General features: G+C 45.6%; 1 protein-coding gene across 5 annotated transcripts; it reads right to left on the bottom strand.

Annotated features, from left to right (window-relative positions):
- Positions 1 to 535: 535 nt before the first annotated feature.
- ACER1 (alkaline ceramidase 1) lies at positions 536 to 26,682 on the bottom strand. 5 transcript variants are annotated; one of them, XM_066274503.1, is made up of 7 exons: positions 26,527 to 26,631; positions 25,941 to 26,062; positions 9,465 to 9,579; positions 9,242 to 9,383; positions 7,968 to 8,105; positions 4,867 to 5,004; positions 536 to 4,591 (listed from the first exon to the last, which is right to left on the bottom strand). In XM_066274503.1, the coding sequence occupies exons 2-7, from the start codon at positions 26,046 to 26,048 to the stop codon at positions 4,423 to 4,425; spliced, it is 810 nt and encodes a 269-aa protein (XP_066130600.1). In that variant the 5' UTR covers positions 26,049 to 26,062; positions 26,527 to 26,631; the 3' UTR covers positions 536 to 4,422. The 5 variants fall into 5 exon arrangements, with proteins under 5 accessions (XP_066130600.1, XP_066130617.1, XP_066130625.1 ...); XM_066274520.1 differs by lacking the exons at positions 25,941 to 26,062; positions 26,527 to 26,631 and adding an exon at positions 25,838 to 25,917; XM_066274528.1 differs by lacking the exons at positions 25,941 to 26,062; positions 26,527 to 26,631 and adding an exon at positions 25,794 to 25,898 and having other exon boundaries at positions 537 to 4,591.

Here is a 26,682-nt window from a genome sequence, read left to right as displayed (position 1 = left end):
GACTGACTGAGACTCAACTACCAAAACCAATGCCTCAGGTAAAGAGACAAAAAATGAAAGGGGCAGCAATTTGTCTCTTAAGGAAGCCTGCAGTGAAGAACCTTTTAGCTACAATTGTTGCAAAGAGCCACCTTCTTAAAAGTTCAGACAGGGCTCTGGTAGATTAGCTCAGCTGGTTAGAGTGCCTGAAACACCAAGGTTGTGGGCTCAATCCCTGGTTAGGGTACATATGGGAAGTGACCATTGAATGCACAACTAAGTGGAATAACAAGTGAATGCTTCTCTCTCTCTCCTTTCCTCTCTCTGTCTCTCTGAAAGCAATAAAAAAAGTTCAGATAGGGACTCTAATGTGCAGAGAGGGTTAGAATCACTGAACTAAAGTTAATAACACTTTTCATTGTTACTGTATCCAGTTTTAAGATTAGTGACAAATGGCTTCTTGAAGTGACACAGTGTTTCCTATCTAAATACATCAGTGTGAACGAAGAAAACAAAGCAAATAGTAATTTGAGCATATGGCAGACTTTGTGATTGATACATGTTATTTCAATGTTACAAATAATGAAGTTGATACACAGAGGGAGATATAAGTAGACAAAAGTTACACAGCTAGAAAGTAACATTTTGAACACAGGGAGTCAGTCTAGCTTACTGTCTGTAACTTAACTGCTACTACTATGTTAGGTCTCTATCGCCTTCTAGCGGTCAGGTTTATTAGCAGCCAGAAAGAGGTCTTGACATTTAGTCCCCTTTCACCTTGAAGATGGTTCAGCCCTTGGAAATTTTTTTTTCCTTTAATCCTCTTTCTGATCTACAGCATTTTCCCTGTACCTCCCTGATTCCTGTCATCTATAAATGTAGTCAGCACAGTTTCCTGCCAACCACAAATGTACATACATTTTCAGTATGTGCATTCAGTATTGCCACTCATGGCAATATTGAATATGACCAAGCTGGAGCAGAGACCAGTGGCTAGTTGGAGACCTACTCCAGATTAACATCAACTCAGAGCATACCTTGACTATCACACTAGGGCATTGGGTCTTTATCTGTGAGCCATGGACAGAGATGAATAGTTCTGGAGCCAATCCAAACTGTGCAACAAGGTATTTCCCCAGAAAAGGGCAGTAGATTGGACACTGCAATTTCTTAGTATCATTCCCCCTTTTTTTTCTGGCAATAGTCCCTAATCTGGGAGCTCCTCCCAACACCAATATGAGCCTGTAAGTCACCTTTGTATGAATTTTTAAATGACAGCCATTCCAGGAGGATACCAACTCATGACAGTGGACAAATCTTGAGGGCTTCAGCCCCCACATGTCCCTTCTTCCCCCTTTCAAGCCTGATGTAGGAGTGGGGCTCTTATCCCCTCACTTCTCTCCTTCAACTCTCCACCTCAAACCACAAGGAAGCACGTGACCAGGTCTGGCCAATTAAATCAAAATACTGCATCTCCCTGGCTACTGAGATTGGTTGAGGGGAGTGGAAGGAGGCATGGCCTAAGACCAATAGAGAGTGACTGGGAGAGTTTTATTAAATCTTAATTGAGGTAAAAATCACATAACATAAAACTAATCATTAACCATATCAAAGTGTACATTAGAATGTTCACAATGTTGTGCAGCTTCCACCTGTATCTAGTTCCAAAACATATTCTCCCCCCCCCAAAGAAACTCTTGTACCATTTAGCAGTCACTCCCCATTCCCTCTTCTCAGCCCCTGACTACCACTAATCTGCTTTCTTCCTCTATGAATTTTTCTATTTCTGGACATTTGTGGATATATGAATGGACCTTTTGTGTCTGGCTTCTCTTACTGAGCATCATGTTTTCAAGATTCATTCACATTGTAGTGAGTGTTAGTGCTTCACTCCTTATAGCAGAATAATATTCCATTGAATATACACCACGTGTGGTTAATTCTCTCCTCCATCATTGGGTGTTTATGTTGTTTTCTACCCTTTGGCACTTATCAGTAGTGTGTCTATAAACATTTCTGTCCAAGTATTTGTCTGAATACCTGTTTTCAATTCTTTTGGGTATATACCTAGCAGTAGAATTGCTGTATCATATCAGAAGGTATGGCCCTGAGCAAGTAGCTTGCCCTTTTTGAGCCACCTCAATAAAGTGAGGATATTCCTCTCTACCCAAAGGGCTGTGGTATTAGGTTCAATGATATGTGTCATGGGCATAGATCACATGTAGCCACTCAATAACATGAGTGGCCCCTCTCTTTAATATCACAATCTTTCCAATGAGCCAGATGGGCTTGCCTGTACTCCTTTTTGAGTGTGGCACTCAAATAAGGTCCAGATAACATGCCCTAACACCCATCTTTTGCAGAGAATATCAAATGGTCCGTGGGTACTAAAACCCACCCAAGGTACCTAGATTAAGAACCATTTACTCTGCACCTCCTTTAGTTCCTAAGCTCCTACAGCAGCTGTCTTTCAGTTGCTGCAGTGCATTCTCACCCCAGGAGTTTCACACCTGCCATTTCCTCTGCCCAGAATGGTCTTTCCCAGCTCTTGCTATAGTTAGTTCCTCTCATCATTGAGATCTCATTGGGAAAGTAAAAACCCCACTCACTTTCCATTTAAAAGGGCTGCTCTACCACTACATGGTTCTCTAGAATATTACCATGCTGTATCTTCTAGGCAGACTCATCAGTGCCTTGAATTGCCTCATTGCTGTGTCTTCTTGTCTAACATGTGTCTCTTCATTCCCTCCCCAGGGTAGGAACTTTGTATGTCTTTGTTGTCTTGTATCTCCAGGGGCTGGTGTAAGACATATAGTAGACAATGTATATTTGTTGAAGAGATACATGAGTGAAAAAATAGGTGGGATGGTTGGAAGAATGACAGAATGATCTGGATGAATAAATTAATAGATAAATAGATGGTTACATATGGATGGTGGATAATGGGTAAATAATTGGATAAATGGATGAATGAAAGGATGGTTGAATGATTTGAAGGGATAAGTGAATAAACATGGATGGCTAAATATAAATGGATAGATTAATGGAAGATGAGGGATAGATAACAGTCAGTTAAATAGATGGATGGAAAAACAACAGGTGGTGGATGGATGGATGAAGGAATGGGTGTTTCAATGAACAATTCAATGGGTGGATGGATGAATGAATGAATAAATTAAAGGATGAATAGATGGACAGATGTTTGTCAGACTCCATGCTAAGCACTTTACATACATTTTCTTATTTTATCTACACAAAAATTCCATAAAAGAAGGAATATTTCCAATTTTTTTTGTATTTTTCTGAAGCTGGAAATGGGGAGAGACAGTCAGACAGACTCCTGCATGCGCCCGACCGGGATCCATCCGGCACGCCCACCAGGGGGCGATGCTCTGCCCCTCCAGGGTGTCGCTCCACCGCAACCAGAGCCACTCTAGCGCCTGGGGCAGAGGCCAAGGAGCCATCCCCAGCGCCCGGGCCATCCTTGCTCCAATGGAGCCTTGGCTGTGGGAGGGGAAGAGAGAGACAGAGAGGAAGGGGGGGATGGAGAAGCAAATGGGCGCCTCTCCTATGTGCCCTGGCCGGGAATCGAACCCGGGTCCCCCGCACGTCAGGCCAACACTCCACCGCTGAGCCAACCGGCCAGGGCCAGGAATATTTCCATTTTATAGACAACGTATTTGAGCTGTAGGAAAAATTACTTCTCCCGTATTATACAACTAGGAAACGGTAAGAGCAAGATTCAAACTTAGGCCTCCTGACTCCAAGCCCTGTGCTCTAACCACAATGGAAAATCATCCTCCCCTCTCCCTTTACTTCAAGAGCCTAGACTGGCCACCCCAGCTCCCCTCCTGATGCCCATGCCCGATAACACCCAGATTGCCCGCAGGTGTCCATGTCGCTCCACTGTCAACCAGTGAGATGGCCCCAAGTCCATTTGTGAATGAGTGTAAAGACCTGCAAGGTCTCTACATGCATGAGTATGGATAGAACAAGGTGACTGGAAAACATGTCCATTACCAGGAAGATGGCATGGCCAAAGACAGGTTCAAAGAATCTGGTAGTGACTGCCACTATTAGTAACATGCATGTGGACCAAGCCCAGCCTGAGGTCATTCCCAGTGGATGTCATGTAATCACACCAGCTGGTGATCCAGCCCCACCAGGTTGTGTGACAACAGGGAAGCAGTGAACACAAGGAGGAAATGAAAGAGAACAAAGGCAGGTCATGGAGGGGAACTCTGCCCGGCAGTCCCACAGGGTCATCAGACTGTTGTACAGAGAAGTCATGAAGTCCATCCCCTGCTGTGGGGTGTGGCCATGCAGGACAAAGTGGATGGGGAAAGGGAGCCAGAGGAAGGAACTGTGTCTCTCAGATCCAAGAATCTCCTCCAGACCCAGGTGAGTTGGCAAATGGTCAGGGAGTCAAGCAACAGACAGACTTTAGCAGTTCTTGTGGTCATCGCTGATTTCCACGTAGGGCAGCCCCATGGGCCAAGTGTCCCGAGGCCAGTAGCGGACTTTGAGGGTTTGGTCCGTCATCTCATACCTGGCGTCCACTAAGGCCATGGTGACCATACCATAAGGGAAGGTGATGCTGATGAGCACATGCCTGTGGGACACAGAAAGAGGGTAGTGAGGGTACAAGATGCCCTTGCAGCCAGCTAGATGTCCCCAGCCCCACTTGGGTCCTCTTTTTACTTCTCATGGATCCTGAACATCCAAAGGAACCTTCTGAAACTGACTCCCCTGGCTGCAGTCAGTTACCCCCAAACACACAAGACCCAGTATCTGTGCCTTCCTTCTATGTCCCCAGGCTTCTGCTCCAAGCTCTGGTATCTGAAATTTTCTGATTTGGGGGCCCCAAGCCACAGGATAGGTGCTTACCAGATACTGTGCAGGTAGCAGAAATTAATCCGCTGCCAGAAACTGCAAAGGAAGCGGTCACAGATCCAGCTGGTCAATGCAAAAGCCCACAAAACCACAGAGATCTCAATGAGATGTCGAAGCTCCTTATTATTGGTCCTAGGGAGAGCAGAAGGGACATGAGAGCCTGACACAGAGAGTAGAACCTGCAGGGGCTGATGGGAAATTCCTCCACCAAGGAGATGAGGCAGGGAAGAGGAAAGAATCCAGAATACCAGGGGCAGGGGTCCTCATCAGTGCTTATGGCTAATGTGCAGAGTACTTACAGGATACCAGGTGCAGTTCTACAAGTCCTTCAGATAGAAACTCAGTCCTCACAACAATGCTAATATTTCCATATTATAGTGAGAAAATAGACCCATGAGATTAAAGTATGCCCCAACCACACCCCAAGGTTACACAGCTAATAAAGGGCAGAGCTGGGGTCTGAACCAGGGTTGTCAGATTGCAGAATTGTTAACCAACAAGCCCTTCTGTGTTTGTATGTTTGTATGTGTGGGTGTATGGGTGTGTGTGCACCTGTGAGTCAGTGCTTGAAAATTCTTGTCTTTGTGACTATGAGAATGTGTATGTCTGCATGTGGGAGCATGATTCTCTGATAGCCACATCTTGGGACAACTCAGGATTGGAACCTATGTTTCTCCAACAGTAGAGCTAACACAGTGACCCTTAGGAAAGAGTGTATTGGGGATTGATAAGGCAGTAACTCCTTTATGGTTAAAAGCACAGGTCCTCCCCACTAGCCTAAAATGAGACAGTTTGAACAGCAGAAAAAGCATAATAACTAAGAACTGGTGAAATCTAAATAAAGTCTGTGGTCTGGTTAACACATTGTCCCATTGTCAATTTCTTCTTTTTGAAGTTGTACTATGGTCACATAAGCTGCTGCCACTGGGGGAGGGGGGCTAAGGAAAGGATACAAAGAACTCTGTACTGGTTTTGCAAGTCGTTATGAGTCTGTAATTATTTTAAATTAAAATATTAATCATGTAACACAGTGGCCCAAAGAGGTTAAAATGCAAACATCCTTGAGTTCATTAACAATACTTAGAAACAAAACCAACTTCATTGGTCCCTACTAGAGACAGCTAAGGCACCAACTCTGATAAATAAATGGAAAGAATCTATGCTATGGTCTCTCCTGTCTTTTCCTGTTCAAACTCTATTTCAAGGTTGATGAGTGAAAGTCCTTGATGGAAGAACTCTAGCTAATCAATGCAGAGGGAATAACAGAACCTGCAAATCACTGTTTTGCATCCCCTAATGAGGTCATGAATGGAGGCAGGGGCATCAGTGGCTGCTGAAGTCATTAGGTGACAGGTCAGTAGAAAACTTGTCAATAAAGACACAGGTGGCATCTTTTGAATACCCTGATTGACCTTACCAGCACTAAATGTGGGACAACAACTCATTCTGCAGTCCAAATGGGATGAAGCAGGAAGCACCTAGCACCACGCATGAAATATCCTGGCCTAAATAAATTTAAACCTAAATCTAGATCTAATTATTAATTTGCAGGAAATTCAAAAAGTAAGGAAACACATTCAAAGATGCCATAGGAAGCAGTCAGTCAAATCCAGAATGCAGGATATTCTACAGGACAAATGACCAAGTGCATGTTTTCAACAGACAACAGCAAAGGGAGAGGAAGAACTGCTATGATTTAAAGATCCAAGAAACTGGTTTAGATCCTGATTTAAATAAGACCAGGTGTAAGAAGGGATCTTTGAGAATCTGAGCAAACATTGGTGAGGGCTGGGTATTAGATACTATTGTATGTTAAGAAAGTATCTGTATCCACTGTGCCAAGTAGGATGCGGAGGACCCAGGTTCGAGACCCCAAGGTTGCCAGCTTGAGTGCAGGCTCATCTGGCTTGAGCAAAGCTCACCAGCTTGGACCCAAGGTCACTGGCTCGAGCAAGGGGTTACTCATCTGCTGAAGGCCCACGGTCAAGGCACATATGAGAAAGCAATCAATGAACAACTAAGGTGTCTCAACAAAAAACTGATGATTGATGCTTCTCATCTCTCTCTGTTTCTGTCTGTCCCTGTCTATCCCTCTCTCTGACTCTCTCTCTCTGTCTCTGTAAAAAAATATATAAATAAAAAATAAAAAAGAAAGTATCTTTAACAGAAGTGTGTCTGCTATAACTTTCATTTGTCCCTCTATATTTTTTTCCACCCTTCTTCACCCTGCCTTATGACTTGGGGGAAGAGAAAGGGTGGGGGAAGTCAGTGCTGGGCTGTGTGGACAAAATCCAGAGCCTCTCTTGTCTTTGGGCTTTTAGTTGGTTTGGCTGGTGGTTCCAGTTAAATTGGCCAATGGGGAGCCCCAGCAGAAAACCAAAGGGTGAGGGAGGGCACTGTTAGATTTATTTTCAAAGCTCTCTCTCTGTGGGATTGGCTCAGACTGGCTGCAACCAAGAAGTGGAGGTCATGGCTCTTGCCAAGGAGACATTGCGGGCTCTCACCTTCCAGATTCTTGCAACCACCCCTCACCTCTCACCCCTAGGTCTCTTGCTGGCCACAGAATCTCACTCTTATTAGCATAGGTGTTTTAAATGATGCCTAGTGATTTTCCTCCTCCTGCCCTCTCCTTTGAAAATAACCCTTTTATTCAACTCTCCTCAAATGGCCCCACTTGAGAGTTCCCTCTCTATCCTGTTAAGACCTAGTATGGGTTAAAAAATAATTATTATTTATTGAGAGAGTGAAATCCTGACAAATTAATGGGTGCCATGATAAGAAATCTGAGGGGGAATATATAACGCAGGCTGGCAAAATGTTGATGTTGTTGGGCCTCCTTAGGGGGCACATGGAGGTTTATGGTGCAACACTCTCTACTTGTGTATATGTTGGGGATTCACAATGAAAACGACAAGCTCTGCAGTCATACAGCCTTAGGTTCAAACCCTGGCTCTGCTCCTTGTTTGGGGATGATCTTGAGCATGGAGTCAATAAGAACTCCGTGCCTGGTGGGAGAGGGAAGATTGAGGGGTGAGAAAGTCATCCTGGAAGGGGGACAGGAGCCACCCTCCCCAGCGCCTGCAGCCACCACCCACTTCTTATACTCCTGGAACACGATGTAGAGGATATGCACGGCGATGCTGTTGAGGGCATACGCGTTGACCGTAGGCCTCAGGAAGGACAGGAAGGTACTGATCATGGTGGCGATGATGACCAGGAAGATAAACTGGGGCCTGGAGGGAGAAGGGCTCAGCTGTGAGGGTGATTGAAGAAAGTCCTTGGTGGTCCTGGCCGGTTGGCTCAGTGGTGGAGCGTCGGCCTGGCGTGCGGAAGTCCCAGGTTCGATTCCCAGCCAGGGCACACAGGAGGGGCGCTCATCTGCTTCTCCACCCCTCCCCCTCTCCTTCCTCTCTGTCTCTCTCTTCCCCTCCCGCAACCAAGGCTCCATTGGAGCAAAAGATGGTCCGGGCGCTGGGGATGGCTCCTTGGCCTCTGCCCCAGGCGCTAGAGTGGCTCTGGTCACAACAGAGCGATGCCCTGGATGGGCAGAGCATCGCCCCCTGGTGGGCAGAGCATCGCCCCTGGTGGGCGTGCCGGGTGGATCCCAGTTGGCGCATGCGGGAGTCTGTCTGACTGCCTCCCTGTTTCCAGCTTCAGAAAAATACAAAAATAATAATAATAATAAAAAGAAGAAGAAGAAGAAGAAGGTCCTTGGGGATGGAGAGGATTAGGCAGGGTCACATGGTGATTTTGTGGCAGTGGTGGGTGAGAAAAGGGAAGGGGTTCAAAGGAGCGCAATCAGGCTCAGAAAAAGGTCTTGAAGCTCCCAGGTGGGCTCAGCAGAGGATCCCAGGGCTCAAGTGAGTCAGTGAAGGGTACCAAGCCCAGGTGAGGTCAGGCAAAAAATTCGGGGAGGACCCAGGTTGGATTAAAGTAAGAAGTGCAGGTGTCCCAGAGGTGACCACTTGAGGGTTCTTGGAAGGCTCAGAATCAAGTAGAATCAGAAGATAATTTCAGAGTGTTCTCAGGCAAAGAGAAGGGCCTAGGAAGATCATATAAAAGATTCCAGTTGATAGACTTAGTGGATAGGTCCCTGAGGCCCAGGTAAGCTTAGACATGGGGTACTGGGACCTCCAGGTGAGCTCAGACAGGGTCTAAAATATCCCAGACTACCTGTGAAGACATTCTAGAAATACCAAGTATGTTTAGAGGAGGGGGCGCTGGGAGCCCAGTTAAGTTAGGCAGGGTCAGGAGAAAGTCCTGGTGTAGTCACGGGAGGGATTTCAAGGACCAGAAAAGGGCTCAGAGTGGGGACCCAGGAACCTAGGTGGGCTCCGACAGGATCACAGAGGGCCAGCCCCCACCCCACCTGTTTTCCCTTAGGAAGGCAGGAAAGTAGCAGCGGGGCAGCCAGACGCCATAGCCACCGGCCAGCATCCACAGGATAGAGATCTCATCTAGCAGTTGGCCCAGGAAGCTGAGTGTCATGTGGAAGTACACGGAGAACAGACCTGGAGCAAGAGACAAAGGCAAGTGGTCAAGAAGGTGTTCGTTCCCACGCCTCTGCTCCACTGTTGCAGAACCCTACCTACCTATGATCATGAAGAGGACACAGATGACATAAACGCAGGGGGAGCGTTTCTGGGCATAGGGATGCATCAGGAACATCATGAGAGGCCCAAAGATGAAGAAGGGGACATTGCTGAACTGGAGAGAGGAGAACATAGGGAAGGGGTGTCAAACAGGGGGGGCAAAGGAGGGCTGCCCCTATGTTGAAACCCTCAGTCATTAGTCAGTCACCTGTCTCCTTTCAAGCTATAGAACAACCCAGAGTTTGTCAAGTCTTTCAGCTGATCTTGACAGTCAATGGATCATCAATAGATCTATAACTCCATCCATTATCCTATAGTTTCATTCATTCATTCATTCATTCATTCATTCATTCATTCATTCAATGAGTGTGGCAGACTATCTACTAACATTCTACCTACAATATTTACCCATGTATAAGATGTTCCCATGTATAAGACACACCTTAATTTGGGGGCCTGAAATTTGGGGAAAAATATATTACATAAGGTTTTTGAACTCAAGTTTTATTCATCATAAAATTCATAAAACTCCTCATCAACATCCATTAGCTTGTCCTCATTTGTGTTTGATGATGACGAATCACTGTCTTCAACAATGAGTGTAAGACAAGCACGAAAAAGCAAGAAATGTAAGTAAAAGAATCTACAACCACTGTATAAGATGCACCCCGTTGTTTTTTTTGTTTGTTTGTTTGTTTGTTTTTAACAGAGTCAGAGAGAGAGAGAGAGGGATAGACATACAGGAACGGAGAGATGAGAAGCATCAATCATTAGTTTTTCATTGCGCGTTGCAACACTTTAATTGTTCATTGATTGCTTTCTCATATGTGCCTTGACTGTGGGCCTTCAGCAGACCATGTCGGGCCGTGCTGGGGGCCCACCCCTTGCTCGAGCCAGCGACCTTGGGTCCAAGATGGTGAGCCTTGCTCAAACCAGATGAGCCTGCGCTCAAGCTGGCGACCTCAAGGTCTCGAAACTGGGTCTTCTGCATCCCAGTCCGATGCTCTATCCACTGCGCCACCGCCCAGTCAGGCTGCACCCTGTTTTTAAACCTTAAATTTTTTTAAAAAGTGTGTGTCTTATACATGGGGAAATACAGTACCTTCTTCCCCTTTTCCTTATAAAAATAGTACTGTATCCACCAAGTTTTAGCTAGGCACATAGCTACTCAGCTAAAGACTACATTTCCCAACCTTCCTTGCAATGTACCATGTCTCATGACTTGGTGTAGCCAATGGGATAGGAATGTAAGTAAATCTATTACTTTCAGGTCAGTTCTTAATAGGCAGCTTAAGGCTTGAATTCCACTTCCTGTGGACCAAAATGCAGCTGAACCTATATCTTAAGTTAAGTGTGCTTCTTTTCTTCCTTGCTAAATAAACCTGAATTATGTTCAGGCATCAGGAAGACATGGCTTTCAGGAAGCCAGGATTTAGCCCTGGGGCATGAATCATTCCCACTGCCACTGACTGGTTGAGGAATGAATATGTGATATAATTCTGACCATGAAACATGGAAGGTATGATGAGGGATTTCTGGGAAAGTTCTCTTTACTGAAATCAGGCCCACTGAAAAGGCCTTTGGACATTATTGTGATGTTTAAGATATGGCAGCTATTTTTTTTTATTTTACTTATTGATTTTATATATAGAGAGAAAGGCAGTGAGGAGAAATAGGAGGCATCAACTTGTAGTTGCTGTGGTGGCTTCATATATGCCTTGACCAGGCAAGCCCCAAGGTTTTGAACCAGTGACCTCAGTGTTCCAGGTTAATGCTTTATCCACTGCACCACCACAGGTCAGACTCAAGATGTGGCAGCTATTTTGCAGCTATGAGGAAAGCAGGTTGAAAGCAAAACAAATATTTGAGAATAGTGATTCTCAAACTTTTTGGTCTCAAGACCCTCTTATACTTCAACATCATTGAGGCCCTCAAAGACCTTTTGTTTATGTGAGCTACATATATCAAGATTAACTGTATTATGCTTGACTGGTGGTGGCACAGTGGACAGAACAGTGATCTGGAATGCTGAGGTCTCAGGTTTGAAACTTCAAGGTTACTGGTTGAGCACAGGCTCACCAACTTGAGTGTGGGGTCACCAGCTTGAGCATGGGATCATCAACATGATCCCAAGGTCACTGGCTTGAGCAAAGGATCACTGGCTTGGCTTGAGTCCCCTGGTCAAGGCATGTACAAGAAGCAGTCAATGAACAACTAAAGTGAAGCAACTACAAATTGATGCTCCTCATTATCCTTCCTCTCTCTTTTTCTTTCTCCCTCTCTCAAAACAGGAAACAAATAAAAAAGATTAATTGTATTAGAAATTAAATCTAAGAATATTTCAAAATACATTACTACACAAGCACACATCCCATTGACCATCAGAGAGATGATGTCATCACACGTTATGTGGCCACTGAAAGATTCCATTGTATCCTTGTGAGATAATCAGAGTAAAAACAGGCAAATATTATCTTCATATTGTTATGAAAATAACTTAGACCTCAAGGAATTTCTGAAAGGGTCTCAGGGACCCAAAGGGTCCCTGGACAATATTTCAAAAATCACTTCTCTAGGAATATCAGAGTAGAAAGGTAGAAAGAATGAAGAAGCTTGATGATGTTGAGCTGCTGAGATAACTTATTCCAGAATGATCTACAAACAAACTTTTATTTTTTTTTAGATAAAGTATTGTTCTTTCTATTTAAGTTGTTTTTAGTTGGGTGTTTTATTTGAAACCAAAGTTTTCCAGTTAATGGGCTTCTGGATTAAAGTTACATGGGATTGGATCCCTGCCACCTCACTAACTGTGGAGGCTTGAGAAGGTAACTTCAATGCCCTAGTGCAGTGCTTCTCAAAGTGCGCACTAGAAGACTTCCAGGTGTGCCCTATGGTATTCCAGAGAAATATGTGCCTGCTGGGGACCAAAAAACCAACAGGATTTTTGGAGTTTAGATTTTTGGAGGACAGAGGTGTGGGGAATTGACTGTAAACTGACAGTCTGTCCAACCCCCCACCTCACTTCCCTGATTAGGTTGCAAAAGGCTGTTAAGCTGTGGTGCTGGATTGTGTACACTACCCCCATGTTCCCTGGAAACACTGAAGGCAAGTTTCTTTTATCCTTTGTTTGGTGTAAAGTTAAGATGATATGTACGGTGGGAGTTTTGGATTGATGATTAAACTTAAGGAATTGTTTCTTGAAGCTTTTTGGATTTCTATAAAAGAAGAATATGTGGCAATATCTAAAAAAGCTTTGAACATTTTACTACAATTTTCAACATCCTATTTATGTGAATTAGGATTTTCTACCCTCAACACAATTAAGAGTAAAAAGAGAGGAATTCTTCAATGTATTGATGAGGAAGTAAGAGTTTACCTTTCAAATATATGCCCAAACATTGAAGAAATTGCTAGAACACATCAGGCTCATGTTTCTCATAAACACGAGAATGAAAAAACTTAACACATTTGTGCTAGGACCTGCCGAATTTACTAAATCTTACTAAGAATGTATCTATATATATAAAAAGATAACATTTTTCATTGTTTTTTTTTTTTGTATTTTTCTGAAGCTGGAAACGGGGAGAGACAGTCAGACAGACTCCCGCAAGCGCCCGACCGGGATCCACCTGGCACGCCCACCAGGGGGCGACGCTCTGCCCACCAGGGGGCGATGCTCTGCCCCTCCGGGGGCTCTGTCGCGACCAGAGCCACTCTAGCGCCTGGGGCAGAGGCCAAGGAGCCATCCCCAGTGCCCGGGCCATCTTTGCTCCAATGGAGCCTCGCTGCGGGAGGGGAAGAGAGAGACAGAGAGGAAGGAGAGGGGGAGGGGTGGAGAAGCAGATGGGCACTTCTCCTGTGTGCCCTGGCCGGGAATTGGCCGACGCTCTACCACTGAGCCAACCGGCCAGGGCATTTTTCATTGTTTTTAACCCCTCTTTTTTTTACAAATTCTAAAAAGCATAACTCAAAAAATGTAACATAAAATGTTTTTTAATGTCAGAATAAATTTAATTTTGTCTTATTTATTTCATTTAACTACTGTAAAAGCACGCTTGGACTTTATTATTTTTTTAATATTTGACTTAATTATTATAACATATTTCTCAGAAATATGTATATAGTGCGCCTACAATTATTTATATGATTTTAAATGCACCCCGACTTCAAAAAGTTTGAGAACCACTGCCCTAGCGCTTTATCTCTGCATTTGTGGTATATGCATAGTATCACCTGCCCTTTTGTGCTGTTGACCCAAAGGTCCCCAGGCTTCACTAGCCTATGAGTACAATTTAGGTCACAAAAACATTTGCACCAAAATTCCAATGGCTCAGTGTCCCTAATTCTGACACAGGACTTCAATGCCCTCAAAGTCTATGCCAAGTATGCCAAGGTGAGTGTCTGACATAAGCTCAGAAACAATTAGTCTTCTTGACCTGCCAATTTGAAGTCAGCCAGCTAGCTTGTTCAATAACACCCTTCCCTCTCCAATAAAATCTGCTTCTTGTAAAGGTCTTCTCAATTGTCTGTGTCCCATTCTAGTGAAGGAATTGTGCCCTGTTAACTAGCGTGCTCTGTTATTTTTTCAGAACTTTGGTCTTAAGGATGCTGACTCAAAAATTCAGAGCACAGCCTGACTGGTGTGGCGCAGTGGACAGAGTATAAACGTGAGACGCTAAGAGTGTGGGATCATCAACATGACCCCATGGTTTCTGGCTTGAGCCCAAAGGTCACTGGTTTGAAGGCCAAGGTTGCTGGCTTTGCTTGAGCCCAAGGTCACTGGTTAAGCAAAGGGTCAAAGGCTTGGCTGGAGCCTCCTGGTCAAGGCACGTCTAAGAAAGCAATCAACGAACAACTAAAGTGATGCAACTATGAGTTGATGCTTCTCATCTCTCTCCCTTCCTGTTTGCCTGTCTGTCTGTCTGTATCTCTCTCTCTTAAAAAAAAAAAAAGAACATAGAGCACAGTAGTGGGTGGGATGAAATCATTCATTTGATACAATGTCATCATCTGTGAGCTTAGGTCCTGGGAACTTGTTCAGGTTGCCAAGGGAAGCATCCTCCTGATTATCCATCCTTCCATAGAATCCTATGGAAGCCCATAATTCTCTTTGGGTCTTGGTGGAACCAGCTCAAAGTTCACAATTTTAGGACCCAGCTTTGTCAGATTGGTTTCCCAGCCCATAGTCCTACCCACGTCCTTGTTTTCCATGTCAAGGTCTCTTGCGCCTATCAATGGACAAGGCCAAACACATCTCTGGGACAGCCACCAGTTCTCAATGGCTACCCTAGAACAGAGGTACCCCCCACGCACACATGTGCCATGTCTGTATCATGAGACTCCCCCCCTCCCCACTGGAGTAGACACCTATCCCAAACTGAGCCAATCAGATTTTCTCTTCTGAGAATTTAAAACTGCAAGCAGATACAGAGCTTGAGAGTTACCAAATTGAGTCACATAGTTGACAACTCTCTAGCAAAGCCTTGTGATATTATCATTATGCTTAAGAAATGGAAGCCATCTTGCCACCACAAGGGGACGAGGCTGAAAATAAAAACAAACACTCAAGGGCAGTATTTCCAGAGCTGCTCTAGGCCCAGCCCTCCCAAGCAACTCATTTTTCCATTTTCTAAAACTGTTCAGTACTTTTATAATGCATTCTCTCTCTCTCTCTTTCTCTCTCTCTCTCTGTGTTTTATTTCTTTTCTTTCCTTTATGCTTAAGCTAGCTTTCTATTACTTGAAGCCAACAAAATTATCAAAAGTAGTATATTAACTAGGCTTCTTTGGAAACAAGCAACAGAAAATGATTCTGGTGAACTTACACTGAAAATAGTGTGTGTGTGTGTGGTTATCTTCTTAATTGATTCATTCATTTATTATGTGGAGTTCATTAATCAAAAGAATAGCACAGTCAAGAAAAACCAGAAGCCAGAATAGCTCCGACCCTTGAATGGATAGTCTCCTCAGGGAACCGCTTTGAGCATGAATGAAAACAACTATATATGTTCAGTCCTATGTCCAAGCCCAAGATTCAAGTTCTGGAGAGTGGGTAGCCTGTGCCACATCCCCTGGCCAGAGGAGCGGGAGCACCTTTATTGATTATCCATAGAGACTATAACCTGTAAGGAAACAGCAGTTGATTGTCTAAGGGAAAATGGGACTATAGTAACCAAATGGGCAAAATCCCAAAGAAATCTGTTCTCCCCTCTGCCTTCAACCAAACACCAGCCCTTGGGCATACCAACCACACCCAAATATGCTGAGCCAATCACTCTTCCAAACTTTAAAATACATCTGTCACTTTAAACTCAGAATAAAATTAAGTCAATCAATCAATCAAATAATCAACTGATCAATCACATCTGTGACTCCCTTGAGTTAAAAATTCAGGCTCTTACTTGGCTTATAAACTCCCACCATTACTCACCTGTCTCCACTTTCAACTTTATATTCCTGGTGGAAGGAATAACTCAGATCCTCTGAATGAGCCATATTTACTCTTGCCTCTTGCCTTCAGCAGTTTGCATATGTTGTTCCCTCTGCCTGGAACATTTTGCTCTCTACTCATCTGCCTTGCCAGGACAACTACTACTTCATCTTTCGCCTGGGTATCACTTTCTCGTAAAGACTTCCTAATGTCCCAAGGCAGGGTTAGGTGGCCTTCCTTTCTTTTTTTTTTTTTTTTTTTTTGAGAGAGAGAGGAGACAGAAAGAGACAGAGAGAGAAAAAAGAGATAGAAAGAACAGAAGGCATCAACTCCCATATGTGCCTTGACCAGGCAAGCCTGGGGTTTTGAACCGGTGACCTCAGCGTTCCAGGTCAAGGCTTTTACCCACTGCGCCACCACAGGTCAGGCTTAGGTGGCCTTCCTTTGTGCTCAATGCCATCCTACTCCCTAACACTTGTCCAGCTGCTCTGGAACTGTCTGGCTCTCCTGCTAAACCTAGCCCTAAATTACAAGCTGTGTCTTCTCTATTCTTCATTGTAACCTCAGGAAACAGAATATAGTAGGTACTCAATAAATATTTCTTGTTGACCAGATTTTAAAACAGATGCAGGTGGATCACCCATCATATGCATGAAAACACTTGACAGAAGGTCTTATACCTAGAAGGTTTTGGATAGAAGGCTCCATGACTTACTTTCTCATCTTTTGATCGCACACCTTTTCAGAGACTGGTTTTTTTTTCTTTTTTTTTTTCTGAAGTTGGAAACGGGGAGGCAGTCAGACAGACTCCCGCATGTGCCTGACCGGGATCCATCCAGCATGCCCACCAGGGGGCGATGCTCTGCCCATCTTGGGGCGTCGCTCTGCCACAATCAGAGCCATTCTAGCGCCTGAGGCAGAGGCCATGGAGCCATCCTCAGCGCCCAGGCAAACTTTGCTCCAATGGAGCCTTGGCTGCGGGAGGGGTAGAGAGAGACAGAGAGGAAGGAGAGGGGGAGGGGTGGAGAAGCAGATGGGCGCTTCTCCTGTGTGCCCTGGCCGGGAATCGAACCTGGGACTCCTGCACACCAGGCCGACGCTCTACCACTGAGCAAACCAGCCAGGGCCAGAGACTGTTTTTAATCCTTGCACAACCCCAAAACCCCATGTACTAGCTCTTGTTTGGCAATGAGAAAATTGAATCTCAGAGAGGTAGAGTGACTTCTCTGAGGCTGCACAGCTCTAGAAGAGTCTGAAACTTGATTTGCCTCCCTGCCTTGGAAAGCGGGAAGACTAGACAGGTGGCAATGATGAAGGAGGGCTTCCCGCTTCAATAAATAGCCAGAGCTGCTGCTGCTGCTGCTGCTGCTGCTGCTGCTGCTGCTGTTGTTGAGGAACATAATAATAACAGCCTTGTTAGTAGTGTAGCTGCTTCAAGCTCAGAGGCCGGTAGAACTCAGGAGTTGTAAATAGTGACCCAGTGTGCAGAATGAGGGCAGAGAACTAGGCGGAGCCTATGACTAATGGGCAACAACTGGCTCCAGAGTCTCTGATACCAGGATCTCCTCCCTTCCCTCAGGGGCTGGGCCCCCACATTTCCCAATTGCTGGCCCCACCCAGGCTCAGCAGGGCAGGAGAGGCACATCCAGGATTGTGTTCAGAGCCAGCCTGGCCCTCAGCTCTGGACACACCTGAGCTAGACTCCCTGGGCGCAAGCCTCAGCAGGTGCCTTCTCATTCATTCATCCATTCATTCACTTGCTCAACAATCATTTCTCTAGTACCTATTATGTGCTCTAGGACCTTAGCAGTGTCTGAAAACAAAGTCCCCGCCTTCACAATATGTATCCAGGGTTTGGAGGACATTATGTGCTCCAATTTCCTTCTCTACCACTGAGCACCATGGTGAGGATTAAAGAGCAAAGTGCCACAGGGCTGAGAGGCCAGCTGTTTTCTTCCCTGCTATGAACCCCCCCAGTGTCTAGAACAGTGTCTGGTGCAGAGTAGGTGCTTAGTAAGTTAGTGTAGATAACAACATATGCCAAGCCTGACCTGTGGTGGCACAGTGGATAAAGCGTCGACCTGGAAATGCTGAGGTCACCGGTTCGAAACCCTGGGCTTGCCTGGTCAAGGCACATATGGGAGTTGATGCTTTCAGCTCCTCCCCCCTTCTCTCTCTCTCCTCTCTCTCTCTCTGTCTCTCTCTCTCCCTCTCTCTCTCCTCTCTAAAATGAATAAATAAAATTTTTAAAAAAAGAAAAAAGGAAAAAATAATAACATATGCCAAGATACATGTGAATAATGTATGCATTGCCTGGCATGGGAGCTGTAATGTCTGTGTACAACCATGTTGCTGTTATTCTAGTATGTTTGTTTTTAGCGAGAGAGACAGAGAGAGGGACAGCTAGGGACAGACAGGCAAGAAGGGAGAGAGATGAGAAGCATCAATTCTTTGTTGTAGCACCTTAGTTGTTCATTGATTGCTTTCTCATATATGCCTTGACCAAGGGGAGCTACAGCTGAGCCAGTGACCTTGGGCTCAAGCCTAAGACCTTGGGCTTCAAGTCAGCGACCTTTGGGCTCAAGCCAGTGACCATATGGTCATATCTATGATCCCATGCTCAAGCCAGTGATCCTGTGCTCAAGCCGGCTACTGCAGGGTTTTAAACCTGGGCCCTCTGCATTCCAGGTTGACGCTGTATCCACTGTGCCACTGTCTGGTCAGGCTGGTTTTCTTACCACTGGTCCCCAGTGGAGCATCTGGTAAACAGATGTGGCTGGATACCTTAGGACTGGAAGAAGGAATGGAGATATTGAGGGAGGGAGGAAGAGAGGGAGCACAAGAAGAAAGAGGTGGGGAAGAAGGAAAGAAGAAAGGGAGAAAGGGAAGGAAGAGAGAGGAATAGATTGACCTGAATTGACTCCCAGCCTCAGCCTCAGGAAAAGGCAAAGGCTGAATCCCTTTTGCATTTATCCCAACCATCTGGGCTGACCCCACAGCCACCATGACTACCCCGCCCCTCCATTCCCACCAAAAACTTTTCTGCAGATCCACTGTTTCCCTGGAGGAGTCCATTAATTCATTCTCACTGCCTTTATTGTCTGTGCCCTTCCCACTGAACTGTGAGGTTATCCTTGGATGTGTAGCTGTGTCCCCAACACCTATTACACTGAGCACCCAATAGATACTCAAGAAAAGTGTGTTGAATCAATCAAATTAATGAACATGGCCAAGATCCCCTCACTTGTTCTCTCCACTGCCAAAGCCCAAACTCCCCCCACCACCCTCCTGGCTCCATCATCTGTCCAGTATCCCAGTCTGCATCCATTTAACAGGTGCACACAAATGTTGGAGCTGGTTGGGGCTAGAGCAATAGCACCAGCCACAACCACGATCCCTCCCTGCATGTGACTTATTTGCATGAATTCAGATACACACAATTAATTGTTAATGACTCAGTAACAGAGACCTCACAGCACTGTAGTTAAGTGGGAGACTCTGGGACCAGGTGGACTGGGTTTCACGCTGGAACTTCCAGCATTTGCAACTTTTGTGCCCTGACAATTACATGCTGTGCAACTGTTCAAAGGAAACATAACCTCTCTGAGCCTTTACTTACCAATCTGCAACCCCGCTCCTGTCTCTGTGGATGTGCCTGTTCTGTACGTTTCACATAAATGAAATCACATACTCTGACTTTTTGTGTCTGGCTTCTCTCACTGAACATTATGTGTTCAAGGTTCGTCCACATTGTAGTGCATGTAGTGGCTCTTTATTATGGTTGAGTAATATTCCATGGTATGGATAGGCCACATTGTGTTTACTCATCGTTAGCTGATGGAAATTTGGGTTGTTGAGTACCTGCTTCATCCTGTCCATGGTTCAATGAGTTAAGTACTATCAGCACCCCATAGTTGCCCCTCTGTGAATGTATGCTCAATAAATGTCTGCTGAGTAAAATAAATATAAATAAATAAATAAATGAGTTTTTCTTCCCTAGCACATACTGCCATTCTTGTGCCCTTGACATCTGTTTATTGTTTGTCTCCTTCATCCTCCAGGACACCAGCCCCATGACAGAAGGCATTCTTTAATTTTATCTTATTATTATTATTTTTTTAATGAGAGAGAGAAAGAGAGGGAGAGAGATGAGATGCATCCACTCATAGTTGCATCATTTTAGTTGTTCATTGACTGCTTCTCATCTGTGCCTTGACTGTGGGCGCTCCAGCCAAACCAGTGACCCCTTGCTCAAGCCAGCCACGTTGGGCTCAAGCCAGTGACTATGGGATCATGCCTATAATCCCATGCTCAAGCTGGCAACCCTGCTCAAGTTGGCAAGCCTGCACTCGGGCCAGATAAACCAGTGCTCAAGCCAGCAACCTCGGGGTTTCAACCCCGGGACCTCAGCGTTCCAGGTCGACACTCCATCAAATGGGCCACCACCAGTCAAGTGAGAGCAGGCGTTATTGTCTGCTTTGATCACCACTGTGTCCCCAGAGCCTGAAATAGTACCTGGCTCAATCAATTCTTGTTGAATGGTGAGCAAAATGAGGGGATGCTGTCCCCTTAAATCAGACCCCTTTCCTCAAGAGGCTAGCATGGTAGAACCACAAATGTCTATTTTTTCAAAGGAGGAAAGAGTTCCAGAGGGACTTATCAACTTGGGGCCCTGGATGTGTCATGAGCATAATCACCAGTTTCATGGGTGTAATTATTCAATTAATGGCCTCTGTTCTCCCTTAGGCCAGGGACTGTGCCCAGGTTTTCTGCAGGGCCTGGCAGACCAGAAGTGCCCAAAATTACTTTTGCTGTGAATGTTGGTGAAGAAAAGGGCAGAGGAGGGAGGTGTGGTTTAGAGCTCATGAGACCTGCCAGTCACAGCAAGGGCTCATAGAGGGGGGTGGTCTCCTGCTTGAGTCACACAGCATTCAGGGAAGACAAGGACTGGAATCACCACATGGCAGAGGCCAGCTGCAGGGAAGGCTCCATTGGAAGATGAAGTGGGAAGGCTGTTGGAAGTGCAGGCAGTGCAGCTTACGACCCCCTACATACCCTTCCCGCTCTGATCCCCTTTCTCTTTGATACTTACCATCCACAGTCCTCCTACTCATCCCACCTCCCTGCCTTCGCCTACACTGTTTCCTCACCAGCTATGCTGTCCCTTTGCTCTATATCTAAGCATTTGAGAGGGAGTTTTCTGGAGATGAGCTTCTGAGCTTCTGAAGCTTTGGCAAGATCCAAGAGAAAAATTCAGTAGCACAGCTGCCTCCGGAAGCTGGGGGGGGGGAGGCTTGAAACTTGTCCCCACATCACTTGGAACTCTTCTAGGATGTCAGCGGGCCAGAAGGCGGCCACACCTGGAGGCCACCAAGCCAAGCAAGCAGGTGCGAACTGGAGCAGTCCATACCTTCACTTCTACCTCTGCCCTTGATCTACCCTCCTACATCCAGGACTTCTGTTTCTATTAGATATACATTCTTGGCTCTGCTGGCTGTCTGCAAAATCGACCAGGTGACCCTGACAAAAGCCATCCCCACAGAACACACACTCTTCTGCCAGCCATTCCTGAGTTGGCCTTGGAAACCTCCGCAGCCCTTTTTCTCACCCTTGGTCCCTCCTGGGCTCTGACTCAAGCAACCTGCTGTTCTCTTTCACCTCAAGACCCATGTTGATGCTGTTCCCTTTGCCCCATATGCCTTGGAGAACATTTAATCATTCTTTTTTTTTTCTTTATCTTTTTTTACAGAGACAGAGAGAGAGTCAGAGAGAGGGATAGATAGGGACAGACAGACAGGAACGGAGAGAGATGAGAAGCATCAATCATTACTTTTTCATTGCGACACCTTAGTTGTTCATTGATTGCTTTCTCATATGTGCCTTGACCATGGACCTTCAGCAGACCGAGTAACCCCTTGCTCAAGCCAGTGACCTTGGGTCCAAGCTTTGCTCAAGCCAGATGAGCCTGCGCTCAAGCTGGTGACCTCGGGGTCTCGAACCTGGTTCCTCCATATCCTAGTCCGACGCTCTATCCACTGCGCCACCACCTGGTCAGGCTAATCATTCTTTAAGCATGGAGGTTCCCTCCCCATTCAGCAAGTGAAGGCCTCATACCCCATCCACATGGCTCCCTACCACCCTGATTTTGGCTCCTGTTTCTCCCTTTGCCACAACTATGGAGGGCTCACTTCTAATCCTGAATTTCCATCCACATCCTGGGACACTGAGCCTCTCTAGGACCCCAGGATCACCTAGCACAGGTTGGTTTATAGCATTTTTGTTGAATGGATGAGTCCATCAGTGAGTACAGATACATTTCAAACACTCCAACTCAGCGTTCAAAACATTCATCTTCATCTCCGCCCATATTCTAGCCCAGAAACATACTCATCCCTTTCCCAAGTTGCCCAGCCCCTCTTTTACTTCCAGGACTAGTCCATCCTTTTTCTTTCTTCTATTCTCTTTTTTTTTTTTCAGCTGCTACCCCACTTTGTGAGCTCCTAGTCATCTTTCAAAACTTCACTGTTAGGTGCCCTCCTCTCTGAAGCCTCCCGCCACCTGGACTAAGTCTTCTAGTTCTTCCTTCTTCCATGCCCTGACCACGTGGGGCTGGCCCTTCACACATCCGGCTCAGAGCTCATTGCAAGCAGAGCAGCAAGAAAGCAAAAGATTCTCAGGGATCAGTATTTTCCAACTGAGTTGTGACTCCTAAGTGGATCCTGATGTGAGGCCCTGGCCAGGTTGCTCAGTTGGTTAGAGTGTTGTTCCAATATGCCAAGGTTGTGGGTTGGATCCCCGGTCAGGGCACCCACAAGAATCAACCGATGATGGCATGAATAGGTGAAACAACAAATTGGTGTTTTTTTCTCTCTCTCTCCCTTCCTTTCTCTCTAAAAATCAATAAAAAGTTTAAAAGAAAACATGCTTTTAAATAGCTGCATAGTATTTCAGCAGAATGTATTGAGCCTTACACAGAGTGGTAAAAATATTATGGCTTCCTTTTTATTTATCTATTTACTTATTGCAATTACAATGACCCAAAGATAACTTTGTATATAAACTCATCTATTGGGATTATCTCTTTGGTTAAAGTTTCTAGAGGTATGATATTGGCATTGAGGATGGGGATTATTTGTGATTTCATGTCTCAGCGCAAGATGTCAGTTTACCAGAGGTAGATACAAAATATGAGTATGTCCATATTCATTATAAAATAAGGTTGTTTTTGAGAGGCCAGAAAAGAAAAATATCTTGTTTTCTATTTGACTGGTTTTTTAATTAAAATTTTTGTATTGATTGATTTTAAGAGGAAGAGAGAGAGAGACCAATTTGTTGTTTTACTTATTTATTTATGAATTCATTGGTTGATTTTTGTATGTGCCCAGACTGGAGATCAAACCCACAACTTTGATGTATCAGGGGGATGCTCTAACCAACTGAACTACCTGGCCAGGGCTGGGTTTTTTTTGTTTTTTGTTTTGTTTTGTTTTTTAATGTAACTATATCAGAGGTGAGCCCACTGACATGTTTTGTGTGGTCTATGAGCTAAGAATAATGTTGACATTTTTTAAAGATCAAAAAATTAAAAGAAGATTATCTCATAACATATGAAAATTATATGAAATTCACATTTCGACATCCACAAATAAACTTTTGTTGGCACATAGCCATACTCATTTGTTGACATCTGGCCGATGGCTGTTTCCCAACTATAGTGGCAGAGTTGAGTCATTTCTACATAGAGTGTATAGCCCCAAAAGTCAAAAATATCAACTCTCCAGCTTTTACAACCGAAGTTTGCCAACCCCTGAGCTATATGATTTATTAGCTATGATAACAGGTTTGAGATACTCAGAAGTGTTTTGGGGAAAACCCTTTATGATATAACTCAATTTCTCATTCCCAAACCTATCTGCCAGGGCCTTTTCGATAGAATAAAAGTAAAAATACCCAAGTGTGTTCCCACCAGGGAAAGTTAAGTATTGCTTTGTGAAACATCTGTTTCTGTTTGATAAGTATCTGGAAATGCAGGTACTAGGTGATGATGGTGTAGAAATCTCGTATGTGTCATGAGCAGAAAGTGTTTGAGACCTGCAGCCTTGGGGTATACCTGAAGGTTATTCAATGTACTTCATTTAAAGACTGGCTGAAGAAAGTTGGAGTGGAGGAGAATTTTGCATGAGAGTACAGCTAATGCCTCTGTCGGGTGGGCCAAACAGAAAACATTCTGAATCACAGGGACTGCCAGGGACCCCAAACCGTGTTCTCAGCCTCCAGAAATCAGCATATTTAATCTTCTTCCCATTTTTCAGGTGAGGGTACTGAGCATCTGAAAGGATCAGTGTCTCTGGCCAGGAAGAACAAAAAAACAAGATCCCTGGCTACCCTTCAGTCTCAGACTCCTGCCTCCAAGCTCTGGGGAGCCAAGAGGATCAAAGCCAACAGAGTCAGAGCAACCTGACTATCCTGGGACTGAGCTCCCATGCCCTGTGTGCCAAAAAACTCTCCTGACCTACCAAGTTCCAATCCTGGCTCTAAGCATCAAGGTGACCCTGGGCATATCCTCAACCGCCCTGCAGGCCATTTTTCTCACCTGGAAAATGGGATTAATTCTATGTACAATATATAGTGCTGAGCTTCCAAGTCATTGTGAAGATGAAATGAAATTTTTCATGTCAACTGTTTAGTACAGCCTGACCAGGTGGTGGTGCAGTGAATAGAGTGTCAGCTTAGGATGTTGAGGACCCAGGTTCAAAACCCTGAGGTGGCTGGCTTGAGGGTGGGATCATAGATATGACCACATGGTCACTGGCTTGAGCCCAAAGGTCGCTGGCTTGAGCCCAAAGGTCACTAACTTGAGCCCAAAGGTTGCTGAGTTGAGCAAGGGGTCACTGACTCAGCTGTAGCCCCCCAGTCAAGACACATATAAAAAAGCAATCAGGCTCTGGCCGGTTGGCTCAGTGGTAGAGCGTCAGCCTGGTGTGCGGGAGTCCCGGGTTCGATTCCCGGCCAGAGCACACAGGAGGAGCGCCCATCTGCTTCTCCACCCCTCCCCCTCTCCTTCCTCTCTGTCTCTCTCTTCCCCTCCTGCAGCCAAGGCTCCACTGGAGCAAAGTTTGCCCGGGCACTGAGGATGGCTCTGTGGCCTCTGCCTTAGGCGCTAGAATGGCTCTGGTTGTGGCAGAGCGACGCTCCAAGATGGGCAGAGCATCGCCCCCTGGTGGTCATGCCGGGTGGATCCCGGTCGGGCACATGTGGGAGTCTTGTCTGACTGCCTCCCCGTTTCCAGCTTCGGAAAAATACAAAAAAAAAAAAAAAAAAAAAAAAAAAAAAAGAAAGAAAGAAAGAAAAAAAAGAAAAGAAAGCAATCAATGGGCCTGACCTGTGGTGACTCAGTGGATCAGGTGTCAATCTGGAATGCTGAGGTCAACAGTTCAAAACCCTGGGCTTGCCCGGTCAAGGCATATATGGGAGTTGATGCTTCCTGCTCCTCCCCCCTTCTCTCTCTCTCTTTCTCTCTCTCTCTCTTCTCTAAAATGAATAAATAAATTTTTTAAAAAAGCAATCAATGAGCCTGACCTGTGGTGGCGCAGTACATAAAGTGTCAACCTGGAATGCTGAGGTCGCTGGTTTGAAACCCTGGGCTTGCCTGGTCAGGGCACATATGGGAGTTGATGCTTCCTGCTCCTTTGCCCCTTCTCTCTCTCTCAAATGAATAAAAAACAAAAAAAAAAGCAATCAATGAACAACTAAGGTGCTACAATGAAGAATTGATGCTTCTCATCTCTCTCCCTTCCTGTCTGTCTATCCCTGTCCGTCCCTCCATTTGTCTCTTTCAAAAAAGTTTAGTACAATGCCTGACATACAGGAAGCATTCAGTCAAGATCACTGGTCACCTACTATGTGAAGGGCACAGAGTGAAGCAGGCTGCCTGTGTTACCCACTATCCCGGGAGCTCTAGAAGGCAAGCATCCGGCCTTGTTCACCATGGTGTCCTCGGCTCCCCACATCAGGATAGCATAGCTGCATGTATCTTTGGCTGCTCACATCTTTCAGACTTTGGTCAAATGCCATTGTCAGGTAGGCATCCAAGATTTTGAGGTCCTTCCAGCGTGAGGCTGGGGAAAGGATGACTGACTGTCCTGGTAGATTCATAACTGAAGGGTCTCCTGGAACATGGGAAATACAGTGCTGAAACCAGGACAGTCCCCAGCAAATTGGGATGAATTGGTCACCCTGGACTAAAGATACAGCTGAGAACAAAGCAGACACAGTTACCTCCTCCAGTAAGCCTTCCCTGATCCACCCCTCCATGCTGACCCACCACCTCTGGGCCTCTATGAAGCTGCCTATGTGTCCTCTATTACAGAATCACCTTGGGTTGTGAATGACTGGAGTCACTCTTTTCCTAGTCACTGCCGCCTTTTCTAAACCTACCACAGAACCTAATGTCAGATAAAGACAATTAATGAATGAAAGTCAGTGCCCCTTGCCTGGCACATCAGCAAACTGAGGCTCAGAGAGGTGAACTTCTCAAACAGGATTCCCAAGCGAGGACATGGAGGAGTCAGGTTTTGAACCCGGGTCTGATGAGACTGCCACCTCCCAGTACTCCCACCCGACTGGCCCTCACCGTGTTGTAGAACTCGGCCACCAGCTCCGAATGCTGGAAGTTGCTCTCGCACCAGTCCACCTCGGAGCTCTGGTAGGCGAAGATACTGGGCATGGTGACGCAGCGCCCGCTGCCTGCTGGCTGTGTCTGGCAGAGAGGAGCCTGCGAGCCTAGTAG

The sequence above is a fragment of the Saccopteryx bilineata genome, chromosome 1, assembly GCF_036850765.1.
Source record: "Saccopteryx bilineata isolate mSacBil1 chromosome 1, mSacBil1_pri_phased_curated, whole genome shotgun sequence".
NCBI lineage: Eukaryota > Metazoa > Chordata > Mammalia > Chiroptera > Emballonuridae > Saccopteryx > Saccopteryx bilineata.
Note: the sequence above shows the minus strand (reverse complement) of the source record. Positions and strands in the feature narration are given on the sequence as shown.